The sequence below is a fragment of the Macaca thibetana genome, chromosome 7 (assembly GCF_024542745.1).
Source record: "Macaca thibetana thibetana isolate TM-01 chromosome 7, ASM2454274v1, whole genome shotgun sequence".
NCBI lineage: Eukaryota > Metazoa > Chordata > Mammalia > Primates > Cercopithecidae > Macaca > Macaca thibetana.
In genome coordinates, this window is record NC_065584.1 from 71068193 (window position 1) to 71086676 (window position 18484).

The 18484-nt window shown below is 39.9% G+C and overlaps 1 protein-coding gene across 1 annotated transcript in view; it reads left to right on the forward strand.

Annotated features, from left to right (window-relative positions):
• SLC25A21 (solute carrier family 25 member 21) overlaps nt 1-18484 on the forward strand; it is a 506446-nt gene that overhangs the window by 469193 nt on the left and 18769 nt on the right. Inside the window, exon 7 of the mRNA XM_050799224.1 lies at nt 5411-5575. Within this exon, the coding sequence (XP_050655181.1) occupies nt 5411-5575 (165 nt within the window). The remainder of the gene's footprint in view (nt 1-5410; nt 5576-18484) is intronic.

Below are 18484 nucleotides of genomic sequence, written 5' to 3' on the forward strand. Positions count from 1 at the left end.
TGGTAGTACTGGGCTCTCAGAGAGTAAGGATTCAGTGCCCCAGAGTGGTGCCTGGAAGCTTCATTTATACCAAGGATCTTCTCTCTCTCTTTTTAACATTTTTTTGTATTTTAAAATATATTTTATTAGATATATTTGATGTTGGCAACATGATGTTATGGGATACAAATAGATAATAAAATGGTGACTACAGAGAAGCAGATTAACATATCTATCATCTCACATAGTGACTATTTTTGTGTGTGGCAAGAGCAGCTAAAATTTGCTTATTTAACAAAACTCCCTAAAACAGTACAATACGATTTTATTAACTCTAGTCCTCATGTTGGACATTAGATCTCTAGGCTTGTTCATCCTGCTGACGCTTTGCACACTTCGACCTGCATCTCCTCATCTCTCCCTGCTCCTCGCATCACCCCTGGTAACCACTGTTTTATTCTATCTACATGCATATTTGACCTTTTTTGTTTTGGATTCTATATATAAGTGATCATATGATATTTTTCTTTCTGTATTTGGCTTATTTCACTTAGGATCTCCTTATTTATTTAATTATGTATTTGTTATTTTTGAGATGGAGTCTCGCTCTGTCGCCCAGACTGGAGTGTAGTGGCACCATCTCTGCTCACTGCAACCTCCACCTCCCGGGTTCAAGGGATTCTTCTACCTCAGCCTCCCAAGTAGCTGGGACTACAGGCCTGCATCACCATGACTGGCTAATTTTTGTATTATTAGTAGAGACAGGGTTTCACCATATTGGCCAGCTGGTCTTGAACTTCTGACCTCGTGATCCACCCTCCTTGGCCTCCCAAAGTGCTGGGATTACAGGCATGAGCCACTGTGCCCAGCCAAGGATCTGCTTTTTTAATTAAACCTTTTAACAACTTTTTAAACAGAAATTTGATTCCATTTCCCATAACCATTATAGAATACTCTCATAGGTAAATATAAAAATCATCAGGCTATCTCTTCATGTAAAAATTAAAGCAAAAATATTTAAGTCTCATCCCAATCCACTTATTCTTCCATGCTTTTCAGATTGGGTGCAGTCAATGAAAGTACAACGAGGAAAGTTAGAGTGCAATTTGGCCCACAATTGGTAACTAAATATGAAAATCTAAATATTAGAAGGAAACTGAGCTAGTGGGTGATCTGCTGGGTTAGATAGTATTGGAATCATTTGGCTGATGCTGCTAATTAGTTACCATTTTGTTTTTAAATGGAAACCCCATAATCAAATAAGTTTAGTAAAATTCCATGTGTTTACAGAGATCTAGTCAAAATTATTCTGTATTTTCCTATTTAAGCATCCTAGTGGAAGTCGTGTTTTGCCTTTCTAATTAAATATTTGCTTACGTGTGTGAAACAATGTCCCTGAATGAAGAAAGAAAACACACTATCATACTATTACTTCTTATTTTTATAGGCAATTGAGTTCTGGTTTTATTTATCCCAAGGCCTCCATTTGCCAGAAAAATATATTTGTACTATTATTCATCGTTACTTAGATCAGTTGGATTGTCAAACTCTGAAACCCTTATTACCTATGTATAATAAGAATGAGTGTGTAAAGAACAACATTGGATTAGATGCAGAGTTCTGCTTAAGCCATTTATCAGCAGCATTTTATCTTAGGCATGTTGCTTAACAATCCTTGATTTCCTCACCTGAAAAATGAGATATACCAGCTGCCTACCTTACAAGGTTGCTGAGAGAAGCAATCAGATATGTTAGGATGGCAGAACCACCAAGAGTGTAAAAGTACAGATTTGGAGTTCAAGGAACCTCAGTTGGAGACCTGTTGTTACCATTTACTCTGTAATCTTGGGCGAGTAACTTAACTTCTAAGTCTTAATTTCCTTATCTTCCAAATAGGGGTCATGATAAGACATATCTCACACACTTAATGAGAGGATTAAATGACACCATAAAGTACTGAGCATGTATGATAATGGCTAAAGGTGTTGAGCACTTCCTGTGTTCCAGCTACCTGATCACATATATGAATGTGCTCTGTAGGCTGGAAAGCCATGTAGAGGGGGAAGCCCAATTCATGTGCTTTTCCATTGCCAGCCTTTCCTCCCATATGCAGAGATCCTAGCCAGGGTACTCACTTTGAGGGATAAGGAAGAGGCCAATTTATAGGATCTACTGCTCCAGAGAGGAAAGCTCCTGGGTGAGGCACTATACCTGGAACAAGATCTCTACCCCAAGCATTGAATTTGGTTGAGTCTCGGAGGAAGCAGACCTGTTGTCTTGCATGCTGCATGCATTTCTGGTGGACTTTATCACAAAGGTCTGGGACTCTTGGAAAAGGAAAGGACAGCCAGAAGGAATGAAGAAATAAAGAAGCTTTCTCTCTCTCAAATCAGACTCCACCTTTTGGTTGCCACTGCCTTCAACTAACAAAGAAATTACCTGTCATTTTATTGTTATAACTATTTTTATGATTGTCAACATAACTGCCATTATTGTTAACAGCTAAGTGTATAGTGAATGCTTAGAATGGACTAAGTTGTTTACAATGGACTAAGTTCATTGACTTCTTTCAACAATCTCAAAAATCCTGTGAGGAAGTTTTTTTGTTGTTGTTGTTGTTTGTTTTTTGAGATAGGGTCTCACTTTCACTCTGTCATCCAGGCTGGAGCCTGTCACCATGCAATGACAGGATAAACAGTTCACTGCGGCCTCACCTTCCAGACCTCAAGTGATCCTCCCGCATCAGCCTCCTGAGTCAGCCTCCTGAGTAACTGAGATCACAGGCTTGCCATAGCACCTGGCTAATTTTTTAATTTTTTGTAGTGACTGGGGTCTTACTATGTTGCTCAGGCTGGTCCTGAACTCATGGGCTCAAGCACTCCTCCTGCCTCAGCCTCCCAAAATGCTGAGATTACAGGTTTGAGCCACTGCAGAAGCCACCAGCCTCAGGAAGATTCTATCATTATCCTTATTTACAAATTAATAAAGTGAGAATTAATCGGAGAGAATAAAATACTTGCCAAAGTACAAGTGATATTGCTGAGACTCAAACTTGGAACTGTCTAGCTCTGAGCTCCTATTTCCAATTACTATGCTACTCTTCAATTAATTACTGACAACTAGAGTTCAAACTCAACAAAGCACTTGAGTTTAAAATCCATGCATTATGGCCGGGCACCGTGGCTCCCGCCTGTAATCCCAACACTTTGGGAAGCCGAGGCGGGCAGATCACGAGGTCAGGAAATCTAGACCATCGTGGCTAACACGGTGAAACCCGGTCTCTACTAAAAATGCAAAAAATTAGCCGGGCGTGGCGGCGGGCGTCGGTAGTCCCAGCTACTTGGGAGGCTGAGGCAGGAGAATGGCGTGAACCCCGGAGACGGAGCTTGCAGTGAGCCGAAATCGCGCCAGTGCACTCCAGCCTGGGCGACTGAGTGAGACTCCGTCTCAGAAGAAAAAAAAAAATCCATGCATTATGTTTGCTTAAACACACACAGCACCCAAGTCAGTGAAAATCAGGAAACGGACAATTAGCAAATGCCATTTGAATATTTGTCAACTCTCACCAAGATCTAGGAGAAATCTTCTCAAGATGATGAGAAAGATGCTATCCAAATTAATACTTAGTTTAGTCATCCTAATTCTAATGACTTAGCATACTAACACTTTTAAACAATAGAAACATCTTTACACCCATTTTTTTAGGGAAAGCCATTGTTATTTGCACTTTATTTTAGCGCCATTGGTTTCTCTGTTGCTCTAAAACTTAGAGGGCCTCGGAGCTCCTCCTCCCTCATGCCCTCAGGACCTCAGAGGAGTGAGGATGGAGAAAAGGTTTAGGCTGGGTGCAGGGAGAACCTGTGTTGGTCAGGCAGCCTCACCTCTGTCCTGTTCCTCCCAGCCCCAGGAAAGCTGTCCTCTCCTTCCCCCACCCCTAGACTGCCTTTCTTGAAGCAAGACAGCAGTACTTGGGCAGTTTACTCAGCACTTCCAGGGTCTTTACAACAAAAACGAGTTTCTGCTCAACTTGTCCTATCTCTTTTGAAAACCCAAAAATAATGATTTGGGGATGAAAGTCAATGTGCTGAAACACAAAACAATCTCATGTTGTCAAACAGAAAGTAAACTTTAACCTTCAGAAAATTTTTTGGTTTTCCTGTATGATATGTCTTATTGTTTTAAGATGTATTCTCACATGGTTTTTTCATATTACAAAGAAGAGTTTTCTTAAGCTTATTGTAATTGATTGTAATTAGCTCCCTTAAATTAATAGATGAAGTTGAGTGTAGCTAGAGTCTTCAAACCATTTATCAGCCAAAACTATAGGATTTACTATCTAAACAAGCTCATTTAAATGTTTCACATTAATTACATAGCTATTATAAATGCAGACTGGAAGAAAAGCCTTGATGGGATTTGTTCTATTCTCTTCTGCTGATGTAGCCTTAATTGCACATGATAAGAAAATACTTTTAGTCTGAAAGTATGCCAGACTGCCACAACCACTCTAACAACCTGCTTCAGTGAAATATCAAACAAATGTCATGTCAGTGTGTGCCTCATAGGTGGAAAAAAAAAACAGTTTCCCCTATTATTCAGTGAAAATATGAGAGAGATATCTTTTGTACAGTACCTTCAAAAAAAGAAACAATCACTCATACATTTTTTTTAAACCCATGTGAATTGTAATTGTATTGTAACAAATTGTAAATCTCAGGGTAATCGGCGGTGAGCTCGTCAGCCAGACTGGATTCTAGCAGTCAGGACATTTCAGCCTTGGATAATCAATCAGGGGACTGGAAAGGAGTAATTTCAAGGTGGTAACTGAGTACTCCCAACACCATTTATGTATAATTTATCACAGCAGTGATACACACACTGATTGCATATCTGCTTGAGGATGTGTACAATCAACAGCTATTTATCTATGGCCAATTTATAACATAGTGCCAGCTTCAACCTTTGAGGCAATAGAATCAAGACTGTAACATTAGCTTTAGAAAAACATAATTAGAAAGGTAAATACACTGGATTCAGGAGCCAAATACAAATTCCTTTTGGATAATGTGCAGTTATGGATTACCAAATTATCTATATGGTTAATCTCCTTCATTAGTGTGAATAATTCAGAATTGGATATAATTACTTACATGTTGAAAGTGATGATAGTTATAACATCAGTTTCACTAATTCTATCAAAATGGTTTGTTCTTTGCCAACAATCTTTTCTTTAAAGCCTGTTTTTATGCATGCAATTTTGTTTGCTGCTTGGGTTTGCTGATTTTAAAAGACACAGATCTAGGCATGATTATTCATAGCTGGGGGGAAAAAGTCCCTAATAATTCTGGCTTGAAGGGAAGTTAATATGGTAATTTACTGTATTCCACAGTCCCAAAAATGATCTTTCTGGCTTTGCTTCTCTCTTCTGCAGCAACCATCCACTATGGGTTATGCAAGACAAATCATTAAGAAGGAAGGCTGGGGACTCCAGGGCCTCAACAAAGGATTAACTGCAACTTTGGGACGACATGGAGTTTTCAACATGGTTTATTTTGGCTTCTACTACAATGTCAAAAACATGATTCCTGTCAATAAGGTAACTATTTAACAAATTAAAATCCTGGAGGAAAAATCCTATCAGTGAGATAGCTCCATTTGTAGAATGTTTATCCTGTCCCGGTCACTGTGCTGGACACCTACATCTATTATCTAATTCGATCCTTACATCTGCATTGAGTGCTGTTATCCCTATTTCAAATCCAGAAGCGGAGGCTTAGAAAGATCAAGGAAATTGCCCAGGCTCACATAGTAAACAGTAAAGTTGAGGACTGAACCCAAGTCTGACACCAAAATTTATCTTCTTGAAGAAGCTATTGTTACAACTGAGTGCTTTCCCTTTATTACTAATAGGAATTTCTAGAAACTGTATTATTACTTACTTTTTGTCTCAGGAGTATAACTTTCTCAAGAAAGTTGAAAGTTTTATATTTTAAATAAGTTTTGAACTCACAAGGAAAAATTGTCGGCCAAAAATTTAAATTTCACCTGGGTATTAATTTTTAATCTAGGTTAATTAGGGTAGGTAATCAATCGATTCTTCTAGAATCATTTGCTTTTGATGCAAAATAACAATGATGATAATTATTATCATCTTCAATATTATTATTTTGAAATGATAGTTTATAGGCTGGGTGCAGTGGTTCATGCCTGTAATCCTAGCACTTTGGGAGGCAAAGGCAGGAGGATTGCTTGACACCAGGAGTTTTGAAACCAGCCTGGGCAACACAATGGGACCTCTCTACAAAAAATTTAAAAATTAACCAGACATGGTGGTGTCCACTTATAGTCAAGCTACTTGGGAGGCTGCGGTGGAAGGAGCGCTTGAGCCCAGGAGTTCAAGGCTGCAGTGAGCTATGGTTGCGCCACTGCACTCCAGCCTGGTGACAGAGTAAGACCCTATTTCTTTCTTTCTTTTTCTTTTCCTTTCTTTTTTTTATTTTTCTCTTGGAGACAAAGTTTCACTCTTGTCACCCAGGCTGGAGTGCAATGGCGCAATCTCAGTTCACTGCAACCTCTGCTTCTGGGGTTCAAGAGATTCTCCTGCCTCAGCCTCCCGAGTAGCTGAGATTACAGGTGCCTGCCACCACACCCAGCTAGTTTTTTTTGCATTTTTAGTATGGCTGGGGTTTCACCTTGTTGCCCAGGCTGGTCTCAAACTCCTGACCTCAGGCGACCCACCCACCTCGGCCTCCCAAAGTGCCAGGATTACAGGCGTGAGCCACCGCGCCCGGCCAAGTAAGACCCTATTTCTAAATAATAATAATCATAATAATAACTTTTTAAATGGTAACTTACAGATACCAACAGCCTTTTTCAACTTCTGCACTATAAAAGTAACACAGGATGTGCTTTTAAGCCATAGTATCACAGAATTTTTCCCTACCATCAAATTGCTTGCTTGCAATTAAAATTGCAATCCTGGATGCACCAGTTGGAGTAACATTTTTCACAAGCAGGCAGTTTCCCTTAGGGGTCCAGTTCTTCATTTTTCTTAGTAGAAAAGTATTGAAGGACTTTTTTTAAAATCATAAAACTATTTCTAGTATGGCTGACCAGACTGTTCAGTAAAGTTAGTTGTACCTATCTTTGCCCAGCTATCCCCCGTATTCTAGTAAAGGCCAGGACTTTTCTCAAATAACAGCTGAATCTACACCATGTGTTCCACATTAACCGTCTGTTGGCATTGCTTCACTTCACTAACCAAAGTTGTTAACCAGGTTTCACTGTATTTGGAAATCTCATTTATTGAGTAGAAGCTTATGTTTTTTTGGTCTGAAATCCCTGATTGGCCAGTGTATATAGACCCCCCTAGTGACTGACAATTCTGATTCCAGGGACCCTCAGAGTTCTCCTCTTGTCAAGGTGTAGAATATGAGTGCAATAAACACTTTGTTTCTGGATGACACAAAGAAGCTCTCAAAACACTGAGATTTTTTTTAGCAGGAACCTGCTAAATAATTTGTAAGGCCCAGAGCAGAATGAAAATGCAGAGCCCTTTGTTCAGAACTTATTAAGAATTTCAAAACAGTGACAGTAGAGCATTATACCAATCATGGGGCTCATCTCTTCTAAATGCAGGCCCCACACGACAGCACTAGTCACACACCCATGAAACCAACTCTGTTTTTCAGACTGTAAGACAACCACTCTACAAAACTACAAAAATTAGCCAGGCATCGTGGCACATGCCTGTAATCCCAGCTACTTGGGAGGCTGAGGCAGGATAATTTCTTGAACTTGGGAGGTGGAGGTTGCAGTGAGCTGAGATGGTGCCATTGCACTCCACTCTGGGCAACAGAGTGAGGCTCCATCTAAAAAAAAAAAAAATTAATCAGATGTATGTTTGGTCATATGCTAAAAAAGAAAATCCACAAGTACAAACTTTATTCTACAATTAATCAATACACTTAAGTTATTAAATGTTCTGAATTGTTAAAAAAAAACAAAACAAAACAAAAAAAACCTAAACTGGCACAGTGGCTGAAGCCTGTAATCCCAGCACTTTGGGAGGCTGTGTCAGGAGGATTGCTTGAGGCCAAGAGTTGAGACAGGCCCAGGGAACATAGTGAGACATCATCTCTACAAAAAAAAATAAAAAATAAAAAATAAAAAAACATTAGCCAGGTGTGATTGCACACATCTGTAGTCCCAACTACTCTGCAGACTGAGACAAGAGGATTGCTTGAGGCTAAGAGTTCAAAACCAGCCTGAGCAACATAGTGAGACGCTGTCTCTACAAAATTTTAAAAATTAGCCAGGTGCTGTGGTAAGTGCCTGTCGTCCCAGCTGCCTGCAAGACTGAGGTGGAAAGATTGCTTGAGCGTGGAAGGACCAGACTGCAGTGAACCATGACCATGGCACTTCACTCCAGCCTGGGTTACAGGGCAAGATCTTATTAAAAAAAAAAAAAATGTTAGCCTGTGTCTACCCAATTTTTTCTAATGATATTCAGTGAAATGTCAACCAGCACTTTTCCAAATGAATTATCTATTAGATAGCACTTAAGTGATTCATTTATTAATCAGGACCCTGAAAACTATCATCTAAATATTTAAATAAAAGATACATTTTGTTCATCATAGGTTTATAATTAATTTTTTATGTTTTTATAAGTTTTACCAAGCTGAGAACCTGTAACTGGAATGCCTCATTTCCTCACTCCCATCCAGAGTATCCTACAATAGGGAGTTTACTGAGATATGATTTGTCATTATTTTATTTATTTTGTTTTCATTTATTTAGTTAGTTTTTTTTGGGTTTTTTTTGTTTGTTTTTTTTTTGAAACAGTGTTTCTGAGCAGCCTCCACCTCCTGGGCTCAAATGATCCTCCCACCTTAGCCTCCTGAGTAGCTGGGACTACAGACATGTGCCACCACACTCAGCTAATTTTTTTATTTTTCTGTAGAAATTGGGATCTCCCTTTGTTGCCCAGGCTAGTCTTGAACTTCTGCGCTTCAGTGATCCTCCCACCTCAGCCTTTCAAAATGCTGGGATTATGGGCATCACCAACTATGCCTGGCTTTCATTATTTTAAAAAGTGAAAGTTGAATAAATTCTACTGTAATCTTCTTTGAACAGTAGTGTTGCACCAGTGAAGAATGCTAATGCATTGCTTTCTATATATTTGACTGTTAACAATTTTAAATCACAAACTTCCTTTGACAGTGCTAAAATGTGCCATGTGGATCAGAATTTCATTTCCAAGCTTTAGCTTCCAAGTTAAAAGCACTGATTCCTTTGGCAAATGAATTCTCTATTAGATATCACTTCCCATCCCCAGATTATACTAGTAAATATATACTAGATAGTACTAGTAAATAAGTGATTCATTTATTAATCAGTACTCTGATTTAATGATCTAGGCACTGGGGCCCGCTAGTTTGGGGGCTGAGAGGAATGTTGTGCGTAAAATGTGGGGTCAGCAGGTCTGAGTGTGACTCCTGGCTTTCAGTCATCATTGAACCCGTATTTATTGAGCATCTAACATGTGCCAAGCCCTGTGCCAACCACCAGGAGATGCAATAATGAGAAGCTGTCCCAGCGCTTACAAGGCAATGGATGTAACAGACAATAACAAGTAAACAAACAAACTCACATTTAGGAGCAATAAAGGAGCAATTCCCCCAGTATAAACCTGATGGTCAGGGAAGGCTTCCCTGAGGAAGTGATATGTGAGCTGAAGAATGAGTTAGAAATTAGCAAGGGACAGCAAATGGGCAAAAGCATTCCAGACACATGGAACATCCAGCACAAAGGCTCTAGGAGGGAGAGAGCTGGGTACCTTGGATAAAATGAAAAAATAGCCCAAGCAATGAAAGCAAAAAGGTGAAGGCAAGAACGTGGCTAGAGAGACACAAGGGGATCAGATCATACTGGCCGTTGTAGGCCACACTAAGGATTCTTATCTTCATCTAAGATCTTCATCATTTGGAAGCCAACAAATGATTTTAAGCAGAGGAACAGCCTAATGACTCTGGCTACAGTGTGGAGAAGGAGTGGGGTGGGATTGGGAGGGAAAAGGCAGAATGTATACATGGAAATGATTGCAATACAAGGTGGTGGAGTCTTGGACTATAGCATCTATGGGGGAGACACGGAGAAGTGGGCCTATTTGAGAAGTATTCCGAAGGCAGAATCTGCAGGATGTGGTGATGGACCATAAGTGCATGTTGAGAAAAAGTAGGGGGTTCAGAAGGATGCCTAGGTTTTTGGCTTGAGCAACTGAAACAATTGTGGCACCATTCACTGGAAAAGAAAACCACTGAAAGAGGAATGGGCTTATGGAGGAATATGATGGGCTCTGCCTGGAAACTCTGAGTCTAACTGCATTTGGGACTGCAAAGTGCTGATGTTAAGTTCATTGGTTGGATATGGGTCCTGTGGCTTGTGAGAAAAAAACTGAGCTGGAGATAGATGTTTAGAAGTCATCGGTCTACCTCAATAAGAAGTGAAGTCTTGTCCCTTACTGGTGGAATGACCTTGAGTCTATCACTTCACTGCTCTGAGCTTCAGTTTTTTGAATCTGTAAATTGAAAAACAGTGTTTTTCTATCTGACAAGACTGTTTTGAAGATTAAAACAAATAATATGTGAAGTAATTTGTGAATGTTAAGGTGGCATAAAAGTGAAGTGAGATGGTCCCAGTGACGTGTGAGGGAAGGAGTAGTGGAGCTCGTTAGTATGCAGAATTACAGGAGGAATTTTTTCCCCAAACTATTCCTTGTGTACTTAAACGAACACTGGTTGGTGTTTCTTTTTTTTTTTTTTTTTTTTTTTCTCCTGGCCTAGAACAAAGTCATTGATTTTATGTGTTCGGTAATCTAAGCCTGATTCAAAACTGGGAAACCAGTATTCTTTAAATTTAAACCATAATAAATCAATCCTTTGTGAAGGGGAAGGTATGATAATCATTAAAACATGTTGAAGAACGTCATCAAGTTGTTATAAACCATGATGAGGAGGTGGTGTTTCTTGAAGACTTTATTCCATCTTTGCTGTAGGCTGTCTCTGGCCATTCACTTTGGACAGTTTGTTTACAGGGTTATTGTTTCAATTCCCTTACCCAGCAATTGGTCATTCTGTTGTTCCAAGGAAATCTGAGATTTCACGAACTCTGACTGGCATGGGATAATTCTAGATTTTTCTTTAATTTAAAAAAAAATCTATAAATGTCTTACAGTGTTTTTCATCTTCAAAGTACTTGGTTTTACAAGAAACTGTTCATAATGTTTTTCTCTGGGGAGTGGAAATGGGGAATTGTGTGTGTGAGACAGAGACAGAGACAGAGGCAGAGACAGAGAGAGATTGAGTGGGAGAAAGTGAGCAGTGGTGGAGGGAAGTACTTATTCTTTATATTAATACCATTCTAAGCTGTTGAGAGCTTTTACATTTTGTATGCATTAACTTTATAATAGGAAGTAAATCACTGAAAAATGTAGCAGAACCTCATAAAATAGATCACCCAGTTTACATATTCACATTTTACTTAATTCTAAGGCTATGTTTGCAGAGATAAAATAGGAACTTAAAACAGTAAGCCCAGGTAACTCAGGTCAGTTACCATCCTTGAAGTTCTTGACTTTTTAACTCTTCAGATTAGTGATCTATGGTACATACATTTTTTAAGTTATCACAGAAAAATATCTCAACTTTCTGTGCCACTTTATGCTATTAAAATCATTTTTATAGACTCCATGATTTTGCCTGATCCTTGTCACAATAATTTTCATTTTCAGATAAGGAAACCTAAGAGGAAGTCAAGGCCCAGAGATGAGTTACTGAAGTAATTCACCTGAAGCCATATGGCAGGGGTGGGGAAAGAACGAAAGACCAGAGCTCTTTCGACCGTATCATGTAATGTTTTCACTCTACATTTTACCTTGGTTTTTTGTTTTGTTTTGTTTTGTTTTGTTTTGTTTTTTGAGATGGAGTCTTGCTCTGTCACCCAGGCTGGAGTGCAGTGGCACTATCTTGGCTCACTGCAACCTCTGCCTCCCGGGTTCAAGTGATTCTCCTGCCTCAGCCTCCTGAGTAGCTGGGATTACAGGCATGCACCACCATGCGTGGCTAATTTTTCTATTTTCAGTAGAGACAGGGTTTCACCGTGTTGGTCAGGCTGGTCTCGAGCTCCTGACCTCGTGATCCTGCCTGCCTAACCCTACCAAAATGCTGGGATTATAGGCATTAGCCACCGTGCCCAGTCTTACCTTGTATTTTGTCACACATAAATTATCTCTTTAAAAGTGGTTACTAAAATTTAAATAAATGAAGTGTCTGAAATGTCCAGATAATGTAACCGGATTCTCTTTCTGCCATGTTCAGACCCATAACCTGGTCCTCCCTTTCGTATCCTCAGTCCGTAATCCGTAGAAACACCGAATTATGAGATACGGCCCTGGAAGAATGGTGCATTACCAGTTTGAAAATGATGCCCTATGTTATGTCCTTTCAGATTTGTTTTTAGGAGCTAGCTGTTCCTATTGAATGGTGAATAAGTGACTACAATAGAGGAAAGACTGCTTTGGATATTGACTGACCATGGAATTCACTTAATGGAGGCATTCATTTACATCTTGTGGTAAATGGAATGGGGTGTCAGGATAAAGAATTACCCTTTCTCCCCAGAAAGAGGCCATCACTTCTCAAAGTAAAGCCCACTAGAAACAGATACTGATTAACTGAAATGCTGACATCTTTTTCGAATATCTGTGGGAATAAGCTCTCATTGCAAAAACAGTTTTTTTCATTACCATTCCAAGTTGGGGATGTTCAGAGCATATTATTTGTGATGTTGACATGCAAATAAAAATCATAAGATTTAAATATTGCATGTCGTGAATAATTTTGTCTTCTAGTTCCATATTTACTTCTTTTCATATGTTTCCATAAATAAAATAGTAGTGGAAACAGCTGTCTAAAGCTAATGGCTGTCAACAGTATTAAATGGTGCTTTCAGTTTGCATCCTAATTAAGGATGTTTGCAGTTATTTTGCCAAAAACAATAGACCTTTTGTGTTGAATTTTGCCATGATATAAATTACATGTGTGGGTTAGAAATATTTTAAGAGAGAACAGTTTTTCAAATGTTCAATCTTTCTTATTTAATAAACCATTTAGACCTGTCCCTGTGGTCATTCACTACAGACAGCATTAAGTCAAACATATTTATTTTCTTCCAAGGTAAATTCTGTAGAATGTCTGAGGGTGGTGCCAGACCCACTTCAGTTTACCAGAAGAAATGTGGAAATGTGTTAGTTTCATGATTGAGAGCTACATCCTTCCCTAAGGTGTGCACTGAGCTGAATGAAAAATGCACCTTTGGGTTCAAGGGGAGAACTTAGACAGAGCTGTTTATATTTTGAAAAGAAGAATCTCAATAGAATTAGAGCATGGTACGATTTAATTTATGAGCATTTAATTTTCTGATTCTCTCTTACTCCATCATTAGTCTTACCAATCATCCGGTAATGGGAAGGGCAGGAACATTAAAGTTTCATTAAGAACAACTCTCCTTTCTAGAAACCACTGGGGGAAAACTACAAGTACCTATTATCTATAAAATTCCAGGATATGTGACAATATTCTGTGGTAAAAAGGGGTATCTTTCATTGGCAGTTTGCACAGACTCCCTAGTGGGGGTATGTATAGGGGAGGGGGTATGGGAGAGGGCAGAGAGCAGAGGGCCAGGGGTTCAAATACTTCCTTAAATAAATTTCAGGCCAGTCAGACACTCCCCAAGTGGATGGAAATGAGGTGCAAATAGCTTTAGGTTCTCAGTGGGTCTATTCTATTCATTCATTCCAAAAGTATTCACAGTGCACCCACTGTGTGTTGGGCACCCTCTTAGGAAGCATCAGCACTGCTCCTCCCTTAATAACATTTACAGTCAAATAGAGGAGACAGACAATAAACAAATCATTGCACAAGGAACTGAATCATTCCAATTGTGTTAAGTGCCATGCAAGATAACTATCAAGCTGTGAGAATTTATAAACAAGGATTCTAATCTAGACCCATGATGGGGCAGGGAGATGGTGTAGGGAAGTCCATTTTCTTTTTTTTCTTTCTTTTTTTTTTTTTTTTTTTTTTTTTTTTGGTAGAGACAGAATTTCCCTGCGTTGCACAGACTGATCTCCAACTCCTGGGCTCAGGTGATCCTCCTGCCTCAGCCTACCAAAGTGCTGGGATTATAGGGGTGAGCCACCGAGCCTGGCTAGAAAGGTCTTTTTTGGAAACAATGTTTAGGCTTGGGCTGAAGAATGAGGACAAGCCACGCCAATCTGAAGAGGTTGAATGAACCAGGCAGAAAGAACAGGAATGTGACTATCCTGAAGCAGAAAGAAACTCAGGGACCCCAGAGAAGATTAAGAATGAGTGTTGCTGGTGCATGGAGAACCAGTAGAGAAGGAGAAATGGAGGCTGCAGAGGTTAGCTTGACCAGAATGTTTTTGGCACATAATATAAAGGCAACTTACTCCCCTTAAACGGCGGGTATATGGAACAGACATATTACATAAGTGGAACTAAAGGGGCATGAGAGGGTTTCATGTATGGAAGTTCAGAGGTATAATCTCATTGAACTAGCTTGGTTCAAAGACTTCTTGATTATCTCCCTACCTCCATGTGGAAGCATCTCAGTGTGCCCTCCCTCCGGTTTCTCAATCTCTAGAATTTTGTTTTGGGAACCTGGCTTGTTAGTTTTCCTTGGCGTCAGTGCCTTTATTGAGTCAAGGAGAGAGAGTCAAACAGAAAGAACACACTAAAACAGAAATATCCTACTGGGTTCCCAAGGAAATATATAAATACTTTCCTGTATTCTGTATAATACTCAACACATAATTAATTCCTAGGTGGTATTGTCTAACCACGTGTGTATATAGGTATATACAATACATATTATATCTGTGAAATATATACAGAAGATGATATAATCAAGTGATAAGTATTATGCTTAAACCGTAATCCATTTTGACATTTTATATATATATATATACACACATAAAATAATTTGATCTAAGTGGGTAAAACCTTCAAAATTGTTCTACATTTTTCAATACTTTAAAGAACAGACAACTTAGAGGGAAAAAAGGAATTTTCATGGCTATTTTCTGAATGGCTACATTTAGATGCAGAGGTTTTAACAAGACTTTTACTTCATTCCAAAGCCTAGAGCCCTGCAAGGATAGGATCTTGGGAATACTCCACATTCCTTAAAGAATGCTTATCAATTGAACCATCTCATTTTAGTTAGTGACCTTCTGAGGAGTGGAGAGCTAGCATTTCCCTAAATTATCTCACATGAAGAGAAAACAAACACTGTAATAGATTCTTCTGATAGCAGTTAAGTAAAAACAACTGTATTTTTTAATTAAGCTTCAATAGCAGATATTTTCACTGGGAACAAAAAAGCATGATACCATGACATCGGGAGGAAAATGTTTTTGTCAAAGTTTATGAACAAAACAACAAAAGAGAGCCAAGATTATAAAGAATGAAAGGTGCTTAGAGAGCTGACTCTAAGCTGACTTGGATCCATTAGAACTAACAATACCTAACATGCAAATTTCCTCTTAAAAAAAAAAAAAAAAAAAGGCAGTTCATTCTCACTTAAGCTGCCTCCTTGTTCAGTTACCAGGAGGCAACTATGGTTCCAATGCACCACATCATTTTCATGACCACCATACCCAGCTGTGGGCAAGACAATGATAAGCTGCTATTATTTGCCTTGCGGTTGCTACCAGGTGCTTAACCAGTGTGTGTATCTGCCTCCTTTGTAATTTGCTTCTGAAACCTTGGTTCTTTGTTTATTATGTTTTTATAAAGGAAGCTAAGGCATTTATTACATATCTATGATGTGTCAGGCTTGGTAAATACACAAGAGGAGGGTGACATGGCATAGCCCTTTTCTTTAGAGATTTTGAACAAGTCTTCACAAAGAATGTCAGAGCCTGGTGCCTGTCTCCACTAACTCCTTTCAAAGGCCTGACCCTAGGCAATCTGAACCTAGAGCCCATGTTCTTAATCATTGTACTCTACATACTTCTTCAAATGTGTGGACACATGGGTCTTTCTTTCTTCAGAGTATACCCACAGCTCCCCATTCACTCTTCTGGTGACATGGCTTCCAGTCCTCTGAGTAGCCTATCTCTCCTATTATAGTGCATCAGATTTGTCCATGTCAATGTCAGAGCTAAACAGAATATTGCAGTTTTTTGTTGATCAAATGCAGAGTACAGTAGGATCAACCATTCCTGTGACATGAACACACACCTTTCTTAAATGCAGCCAAAGACTGTGCACAAATAGATTGTCGGGGATTTGTTGGAAGAATGGGATGGAAAGGAAGAGAGGAAAAATGTGTTTTATTTTTACATCAAGATGTTGGCATGAGCTGGGCACAGTGACTCATGCCTGTAATCCTAGCGCTTTGGGAGGCCATGGCAGGAGGATCGCTTGAGGTGGTATTGTATTAAATTTTGGTGGAACCTGGGGAGAACATTCCAAGATGGCTGAATAGGAACAGCTCTGGTCTGCAGCTCCCAGCGTGATTGACACAGAAGACAGCTGATTTCTGCATTTCCAACTGAGGTGCCTGGTTCATCTCATTAGGACTGGTTGGACAGGGGGTGCAGCCCACAGAGGGCAAGCCAAAGAAGGGCGGGGCATCGCCTCACCCGGGAAACACAAGGGGTTGGGGGATTTCCCTTTTCTAGGCAAGGAAAGCCATGAGAAACTATCTGGAAAAATGGGGGCACTCCTGCCCAAATACTGCACTTTTCCCAAGGTCTTAGCAGCCTTCAGACAAGGTGATTCTCCCCCATCCCTGGCTTGGTGGGTCCCACACCCATGGAGCCTTGCTCACTGCTAGCACAGCACTCTGAGATGGATCTGCAAGGTGGCAGCCTGGTTGGGGTATGGGCATCCACCATCACTAAGGCTTGAGTAGGTAAACAAGGCGGCCAGGAAGCTCAAACTGGGCAGAGCCTACTGCAGCTCAACAAGGCCTACTGCCTCTAGACTCCACCTCTGTGGGCAAGATGTACCTGAATAAAATGCAGCAGACAACTTCTGCAGACTTAAACATCCCTGTCTGACAGCTCTGAAGAGAGCAGTGGTTCTCCCAGCATGGCATTTGAGTTCTGAGAATGGACAGACTGCCTCCTCAAGTGGGTCCCTGACCTCTGTGTAGCCTGACTGGGAGACACCTCCCAGTAGGGACACACAGACACCTCATATAGGTGGTTGCCCCTCTAGGACGAAGTTTCCAGAGGAAGGATCAGGCAGCAATATTTACTGTTCTGCAACCTCCGCTGGTGATACCCAGGCAAACAGGGTCTGGAGTAGAACTCCAGAAAACTCCAATAGACCTGAAGCTGAGGGACCTGACTGTTAGAAGGAAAACTAACAAACAGAAAGGAATAGCATCAAAATCAAAAAAAGGTCATCTACACCAAAACCCCATCTGTAGGTCACCAACATCAAAGACCAAAGGTGGATAAAACCACAAAGATGGAGAGAAACCAGATCAGGAAAGCTGAAAATTCTAAAAATCAGAGTACCTCTTCTCCTCCAAAGGATTGCAGCTCCTCTCCAGCAACAGAACAAAGCTGGACGGAGAATGAGTTGGACAAGTTGACAGAAGAGAAGTAGGCTTCAGAAGGTCAGTAATAACAAACTTCTCCAAGCTAAAGGAGGATGTTCGAACCCATTGCAAAGAAGCTAAAAACCTTGAAAAAAGATTAAACAAATGGCTAACTACAATAGACAGTGTAGAGAAGACCTTAAATGACCTGATGAAGCTGAAAACCATGGCAGGAGAACTTCATGACATATGCACAAGCTTCAATAGACAATTCAATCATGTGGAAGAAAGGGTATCAGTGACTGAAGATCAAATTAATGAAATAAAGTGAGAAGACAAGGTTAGAGAAAAAAGAGTAAAAAGAAATGAGCAAAGCCTCCAAGAAATACAAAGACCAAATTTATATTTGATTAGTGTACCTGATAGTGATGGGAAGAATGGAACCAGGTTGGAAAACACTGTTCAGGATATTATCCAGGAGAACTTCCCCAACCTAGCAAGGCAGGCCAATATTCAAATTAACGAAATACAGAGAACGTCACAAAGACACTCCTCAAGAAAACCAACCCCAAGACACATAATTCTCAGATTCACCAAGGTTGAAATGAAGAAAAAGGTGTTAAGGGCAGCCAGAGAGAAAGGTCAGGTTACCCACAAAGGGAAGCTCATCAGACTAACAGCATGTTTCTTGGCAGAAATCCTACAAGACAGAAGAGAGTGGGAGCCAATATTCAACATTCTTAAAAGGATTTTCAACCCAGAATTTCATACCCAGCCAAACTAAGCTTCATAAGTGAAGGAGAAATAAAATCCTTTACAGACAAGCAAATGCCAAGAGATTTTGTCACCACCGGGCCTGCTTTAC